Genomic DNA, 7982 nt, shown 5'->3' on the forward strand with positions numbered 1-7982 from the left:
TGCAAATAAAATATACTTACAATATGAATATAGTATCGAATTAATTTCATATCATAAAAAATCATATGTCTTATCAAAAATTATAGTCATCATTAATTTAATAATTTTTTATAAAAAATGACGGCACAGAGACATAAAAATATGACTTTTCTATATCGTCATATATATAAACTTTTAACATTTTAAACAATTTTATTACAATTCCTTTGAAGAAAAATATTATTTGTCTATATAATATTTTTTTTTTGTAGGAAATAGCAATAAAATTAAAATTTCCAAATCACCTATAAGCTAAATATATGTTATAATAAGACATTTAGATTCAATTATTATTGATTTATTCTCTATTTAAACGTTCATGTTCTCTTTTTATAAGATCTTTCAATTCATCCTGAAAACGAATAAATTTATGTAATTTAAAATTCATTTAATATTTCAAACACATTAAAATTAATTTAAAAAAATTAATTTAAAAAAAACCTACACCCCAACTCAGTTTATCAGCTAATAACTGACAACCAGTATCACAGTCTCCTAACCAAGCAACATCGCGACCACCATTAGAATGAGTATCAAACATCAAACCATGTCGTAATCCCAGAAGTCGTGATAAGCGATCTTGCGTACCTACTTTTTCTTTATTGATAAGTAAACGTGGACAATTAGGTCGAACCCTTTAATAAAATTAAAATTATTCATTTAAATAATTCAAGTAATTTTGTAATGTAATATATTTTATATTAATAATGATATACAAGATTAATTAATATTAATAGCAAAATAAATAAATATAAATAATAAGTAAATAAATAAAATATAAATAAATAAAAAATATAAATAAATAAGTAAAAATAAATAATAAACAGAGAAATTAACAAATAACATACTTACCTATCTACTAGAGATGCAAAAGGTTGAACAACCAAACTTGATCCCATAATTATCAAAAGATCTGCTTGTAAAAAATCACGATCGGCAAGATAATGAAAACGTTCAGGTAACATTTCTCCAAAAAATACTATGTCAGGTTTTACTATACCCTCATTACATTCTTCACATTTTGGTATAATATTTTTAAAAATTTTTTCTGTAATTAAATTAATTATTAATATATTATATTATTATATTATTGGATTATATTATATAATTATAATAATCATGATTTTAGTATTTAATGAAAAATACATATTTATAAACAAGAAAAATTTTACCTTTCATCCATGGAAGAGTATATGGTGCTCTACATTTAAGACATCGGCCAGTATGAAATGTACCATGAGCTTCTACTAATTTTTCAGGTGGTAAACCAGCAACTCTTTCTAATGTATCAATATTTTGTGTATAATGTCTTAAGAGTAATCCCTTCTCCCATAAAAGACGAATAAAATAATGAGATGGTGTAGGTTTAAAACCATCATCAGGTAGCAATTCTCTTGCAAGCATAAAAAATGGTTCAGGATTTTCCATGAAAAAATCTAATTCAAAAATAGCTTGAGGATGAGGTAGATTATATTTTTCTAAATTATGGTAAAGACCACTTGTTGGTGATCGAAAATCAGGAATTCCTGCAGCTAAAAAATATAAGAAATATAATAAAAGAAATATAATATATATTTACAATTGCAACTTAGAAAAAACTCACATGTAGAGATACCAGCTCCAGCCATAGTAATAATTTTACAATTTTCTTTTTCTTTTATATAATCTACTATTCCATCTATGCTAAGTTCACGGAGGACTTTTTGTGGATTGTTTTGTTCATTATTATTTGATGAATCAAAAAGTCTCAACTTCTGTGCTAAATATTTACGAATCTTTTCCATATCAGATTCTTCTATCTCCTCTTGTTTTGAAGAATTATTTGTTGTTTCCTCATTTGATTTTTTCTCTAATACAAATTATTAAATATAATATTAATAATAATAATATTAAATAATATTAATAATATACAATAGAAATAAATTATTTTTTTATCATAAATTTAATGTGAGATTTGAATGTCATAAAGTTATATTAATAAAATTATTAGTGATTTTGTAAAAATTAGTCAATTTTATTTTATTATTAAAAAATGTAATATGTTTCATTAAAGCATTAAAAATAATTAAATAAACTAAACCTATTGAAGAAAAAAAAACATTCAAATTATTTAAAGAAATTAATGTGTATTGATTCCGATAAAAATATATAAATAGAGATTTTCGCCAAAAATGTAATACGAATAATTGTCGATTAATTAAAGGAAAAATGATATATGAAAACATTTTGACATATTGTAAACAGATATTGTAATGTTACGATATCGTAATATATCTCAGCAAAAACACATGTCATTTAACAATTATCTAAAATTTTGTAAAAATAATGTAAAAATCTAAATATCTAAAATACAACAATTACAGTTAAACGACAATTTTTTAAAATTCTTTTAACTATTTTATTTAATAAACTTTCTTAAACTATTATGGATAGCAATTAACCTCTACCATTATGATAGAGTTTCATATAAGGTTTCTTATTTATGTTATACTATATAAATATTTATATTATAAAAAATTTAAAAAAAAATAATAAAAGTTCTTGAATATTTTATTTGATAAATATATCGATATATTGAATTGTGAAACCAAGAATTTCAATTAAAATATTCTTGGTTTTATCATAAAAATATAGATATATTTCCATTAAAATGGAAAATTTAATTTTTTATATTTTGAAATTATAATTCGAAAAAAATTTTAAATAAAAGAAAAATTGAATTTTATTATATTAAACAAATGATTTGAAAATATTACCTTTTTCTGTATCTTCATTGTGTTCAGACATATTTCAAAATTTGTACAATTTCTTCAAATAATATTAAGCAAAACAGTTTTGTTTTAGTGATTAAAAAAAATAACTACAATATCTTGTATACATACTTAGAACTTGAATATGCAGTTAAAATAGGTTATAATACAACTAACTTTGTGTACGTTTAAATGCATTGAAGCAATACTAAAAAAATTCTGTATTTTGTTTTTTTTCTATATTGAACAATATTATTATAAATTGTTATATGTTACCTAAATAAAATAAAATAAAATAAATATAAATAACAATGATGTAAAATCAATAACAATAATATAAAATTCTTATTTTGATTTAACTCAAATAATTTTAATTAAGAAAATGTATTAATTAAAATAAATATAAGAATTAAACAAATGCTACTTTTAATTTATGAATTTTGTATAATTTTTTATATAGAAATTTTGTAAATGATTTTATTAAAGATGTTATTAAACATGTCCAATTTTTGTTTTTGTTTTTATTCTTGAAGAATTTTTAAATTTTTAAATTTTTAAATTTAGTATCATACTATGTAATTAAAATATATATATATATATATGCACGCGCGTACACACATACACACATACACACATACAATTCAAATAATATTTTGAAATAGAAACAACTATATACAATTTTTATAAAATATTACAATATTTATTTTCAACAAAATATTATAAAATATTATTAATATGTGCTAAACTTCATTCATATTACTTAGCTTTTTTAAGGGCATCACTTCCCACATTTTTACGTCTTTGAGCAATCATATGCATATATGTTTGTGGAAAAACTGGAAAAAAAAATTTTATAAAATAACATAAATCAATCAATAATAAATATAAAATTTGGAAAACTTACAGGGAATGTATGATAACATAACAGTTATAAGTAGAATTTGATAACTAAATATAAAATTCCATGAGTTAGGAAGTCTATAACTCCATGCTTCTGGGTGAGAATTTGTATATTTTACTGCTGAATATGTACATATTAATTCTCCACTTACACCAACTGGATATAATATATAAAATAATGTATATCTGAAAAATTAAAATATTTCAATTTTAAATGTTAAAAAAAATCCTAACAACTTAAATATGATATCTATAAATTATTAAATACCTTAGCCATTTAACAAAATAAGGATTAAGTCCAAAAAGATTCAGACCATAAAATATATATCTATTTATTTCTGATATACACCATGCTAAGATCATTATTGGAAGAGCAAAAGATGAAGCTGCATAATTATATGGAGTTGCTAAAATTACACAACTTACAACAAAAACACGACTTAATACTTGAATAAGTGTAATCATTGCTTTTGCATTAACTAAACCAGTTGCAGCATGAATTACCTAAAAAATATATATTTTGTCATTTAACATTTTGTAATCAAAATTAAATTAAAAATTATTTATCTACCTCTAAAAGAGCAGCATGTTGAAAAATAATGACAGGCCATTTTATATTCTGCCATAAATTTGCTTCTATTGTAGAAGAATAATCATTTGTTAAGAGTTTATATAATATGTAAGACCAACTGCAAAAATAATATTTATTATATATTATTCTAATTTTTAATATTTTATAAATATTTATAGAAATATTTTTTTTTATATTTTGATGTTGTATCAAATATTTTTATTATTATAATATATTATATATATTCATATTTCAAGTAACTATAAGTTTTACATAAATATATTCATCTTTTAAATAATTATGACAATAAAATATTTTTATACATATTTTTAACATAATTTATTGGAACTAAAAAATTAATAATGCATACCCAATAGTTTGTAAAAGATTATAAGCTCTTAAATACAATATTCCGATGTTACTTGATTTTTTTGATTTCATATTTATATTTTTAAATTCAGATTTTTATTTTTTTGCGATAATAATACTAATAAACTTATTTATGTCTACAACTTTTGAATTTAATTTTTGAACTCAACTCTTCAAATGTAAGACATCGACTGACGAAATCATACTCGATTACATGTATTTACTTACGTATCATGCGTACTTCAGACAGGAATATAGAAATTATGTGGATGCCTTATTTTAATATTGAATATATTTAATATACACAATTTAATATTTTTCTTTTGTAATAATAAAAATAAATAAGAATGAAATTAAAATTAAACAAATTATATAATCAATGTAATTTTCAAAAACAAAAAATTAATTTTTTATTGATATAATATAATACATTATGTAAAATATGTAAATATTTTTGCAAAATGAAATATAAAATTCACAATGTGTTAACATATTTTTAATTTGTATTTATATTTTATATTATTATAAATTTATTCTTATTGATAAATCAATTATTATAATATACATTAATTTGTATATTTATGAATGTTTAATGAAAGGAATTTAATAAAAATTTATTTAATTGATTAGAAATAAAATTAAGTATTTTATTATATTTATTACTTACACTAAAACTAAAAAGAATTGACTTTTTTTCTATAAATTATGTGCATTATCATAGTTCTTAAAAAAATTTAAATATGTTTCATTATCATAATATGAAAATATATTAAACAATCTTATATTTAAAGTATTAAAAAAGAAAAAATATAACATATATAATATGTATATTATAATATGCATTATATTTTTGATTGTCTAGATCGAAATTCAATACTTATAATAATAAAATTACAAAGGAAATGAATTTGTTTTACATCTAATGTATGGTTAATTTAAAAATAAATTTATATTTATTTACTTATATTTATATACTTACATATATTGTATATTTTTCGTAATAGACATAATATTTATTTATTTCTCTTTCTTTTATTTATTAATATTTTCTTAAAATCAATTAGATATTTAAAATATGTTAATAATTGCATTATTTATTAAAAAAATTTTTATTACATATTTATATTTTTAATGATATCTTTAAAAAAATTATAAGTAATAAAAAATTATATATCAATAAATATGATTAAATTAGAAAATAATTAGTATTTCACTATATTTAAATTTTTTATAATTAAAATTTTTTGGATAATTGTGTTAAATAATTTTAATACATTTAATAATAATGAAAAATTGTTATATTTATGTTTAAAATATAAAATGCTTATAATAATCAATGGATAATTTAAGATTATATACTTTTTGAATTAAAGCAACGCAAGCAAATAAATCTAAAAAATTTTTTATCGAAATTTATATTTAATTAAATTTCCCATATAATTATTTGTTATACTAAATTTTATTTCCATTATAAAATCTATATTAATTATACGTGTATAATTTATGCAATCTTTTTTTAAATTTCTTTTAAGAATATTTAAGATATTTGATAACCTATGGATAATATACATATTATCAATATTCAATGTAAATATCGTTTTTAACTTACCATTTCAGTCTATCGTTAAACGATAAAAAAACAAACTATATTCAAATATTTTTTTAATAATAATTTATATATATTTAGAAAAAATATATAAAAATGCAGTGGATGAATTTTCGAAGATGTCTTGGAGCAGTGAAACAGATCAATTTATTAAATAACCGTCAAGCTAGTAATAATTGCAAAATTTTTATTTATAGTCATGATGTAGAAATGGCAAAAAAAAATGAATTACCAATTGTTGTCTTAGAATCCACAATTATTACTCATGGAATGCCTTATCCTGATAATTTAAAGACAGCTATTCAAGTGGAAAATATTATCAGAAAAAAAGTGAAAAAAATGATTTATAAATTATTGAAAAAAAAATAAAAAAAATACAAATACTTTTTATGTTATTTTAGGGTGCTGTACCTGCAACTATAGGAATTTTAAATGGACAAATACATGTTGGTTTAAATAATGAACAACTGCAAATATTAGCAGAATCACATTCTAAAACTGTTAAGTGTTCAAGCAGAGACATATCAACAATTGTTGCTCAAAAATTAAATGGGGGAACAACTGTTAGTGCAACAATGTTAATAGCAAATCTATTACATTTGCCTATAATGGCAACTGGAGGTATTGGTGGTGTTCACCGTGGGGCAGAAATGACTTTTGATATTAGTACTGATTTAATAGAACTTGGACGTACTCCTGTAGCTGTTGTTTGTTCTGGTGTTAAATCTATATTAGACATTGAAAAGACATTAGAATATCTGGTTAATATATTTTTTTTTTGTATTTTTTAAAAAATAATTATTACAATAGATATTTGCAACTATTTTTATTTGTAGGAAACTCATGGAGTTCCAGTTATAAAAATTGGTAAAACAAATTATTTTCCTGCATTTTATTGCACTGAAACATTTCAGAAAATAAAAGCACCACATAGAGTATCAACTTCAGAAGAAGCAACAGAAATTCTTAAAAAACAAAGAGAATTAGGTTTTCAAACAGGAATATTGTTTACTGTCCCTATTCCTGAAAAGTATGCATTAGATTCTAAAGAAATGGAATCAGCTATACATAAAGCTCTAGAAAATGCAAAATATCAAAATATCAGTGGAAAGAATGTTACACCATTTTTACTAGAAGAATTAAATAGAATTACACATGGTCAATCTCTTCAAGCTAGTAAGTAATTAAATTCTTTGATATAAAATTAAAAAAAGTATATATAAGATAAATGTTTAATTCATATATTTTTTTTAAATTATTTGAGATATGGCACTCATAGAAAATAATGCAAGCGTAGCAGCAGAAATTGCAGTGAATTTGGCAAAAAAATATCTTCAAAATTCTTTTAACAATAACACATCCGAATGCATTTTTGTATCAAAGCGAAATCCAGTAAGTAAAAAAAGAAATATTTATATATTCTAAAATGTATATAACATTATCTATTTTGTTTATTATGCAATTTGTTTATGTTATTGTTTATGTTATAGATTGTAATTGGTGGAGCAGTAATGGATACCACATTGCAAATAAAGGAGTCTGAGATAAAAGTAAGTCAAATCTTAAGTCAGAATTATACTAAATAACCAATTTTTCTTATATTCATATCAGAGAAGTTAGAACGTTTAACAGTATTTACATACAATTATTACGACCACATAAGTTTTATGTACATTTAAGAATATTGAATAACATGAACTTATAATATAGTATGGGGAAGAGTGATATGATATAATAGTATGAATCA

General features: G+C 20.6%; 3 protein-coding genes across 5 annotated transcripts in view; 1 reads left to right on the forward strand and 2 right to left on the reverse strand.

Moving 5' to 3' along the window:
- Positions 1 to 33: 33 nt before the first annotated feature.
- On the reverse strand, positions 34 to 2977 carry LOC122711962 (NAD-dependent protein deacetylase Sirt2). 3 transcript variants are annotated; one of them, XM_043931191.1, is made up of 6 exons: positions 2120 to 2264; positions 1643 to 1888; positions 1212 to 1571; positions 892 to 1087; positions 485 to 674; positions 34 to 391 (listed from the first exon to the last, which is right to left on the reverse strand). In XM_043931191.1, the coding sequence occupies exons 1-6, from the start codon at positions 2262 to 2264 to the stop codon at positions 338 to 340; spliced, it is 1191 nt and encodes a 396-aa protein (XP_043787126.1). In that variant the 3' UTR covers positions 34 to 337. The 3 variants fall into 3 exon arrangements, with proteins under 3 accessions (XP_043787126.1, XP_043787127.1, XP_043787128.1); XM_043931192.1 differs by lacking the exon at positions 2120 to 2264 and adding an exon at positions 2796 to 2977 and having other exon boundaries at positions 35 to 391; XM_043931193.1 differs by lacking the exon at positions 2120 to 2264 and adding an exon at positions 2401 to 2436 and having other exon boundaries at positions 36 to 391.
- Positions 2978 to 3462: 485 nt separating this feature from the next.
- LOC122711965 (very-long-chain (3R)-3-hydroxyacyl-CoA dehydratase hpo-8) lies at positions 3463 to 4808 on the reverse strand. The gene is made up of 5 exons (XM_043931195.1): positions 4631 to 4808; positions 4261 to 4378; positions 3958 to 4193; positions 3694 to 3875; positions 3463 to 3625 (listed from the first exon to the last, which is right to left on the reverse strand). Exons 1-5 carry the CDS (start codon positions 4699 to 4701, stop codon positions 3546 to 3548), a joined length of 687 nt encoding a protein of 228 aa, XP_043787130.1. The 5' UTR covers positions 4702 to 4808; the 3' UTR covers positions 3463 to 3545.
- Positions 4809 to 6196: 1388 nt separating this feature from the next.
- Positions 6197 to 7982, forward strand: part of LOC122711959 (pseudouridine-metabolizing bifunctional protein C1861.05) — a 31369-nt gene continuing 29583 nt past the window's right edge. The window contains exons 1-5 of the mRNA XM_043931186.1: positions 6197 to 6565; positions 6637 to 6996; positions 7072 to 7411; positions 7500 to 7627; positions 7726 to 7785. Coding sequence (XP_043787121.1) covers positions 6332 to 6565; positions 6637 to 6996; positions 7072 to 7411; positions 7500 to 7627; positions 7726 to 7785 — 1122 coding nt within the window. The 5' untranslated portion in view covers positions 6197 to 6331. The remainder of the gene's footprint in view (positions 6566 to 6636; positions 6997 to 7071; positions 7412 to 7499; positions 7628 to 7725; positions 7786 to 7982) is intronic.

The sequence above is a fragment of the Apis laboriosa genome, unplaced genomic scaffold (genome assembly GCF_014066325.1).
Source record: "Apis laboriosa isolate Shangri-la unplaced genomic scaffold, ASM1406632v1 scaffold18_cov149, whole genome shotgun sequence".
Lineage (NCBI taxonomy): Eukaryota > Metazoa > Arthropoda > Insecta > Hymenoptera > Apidae > Apis > Apis laboriosa.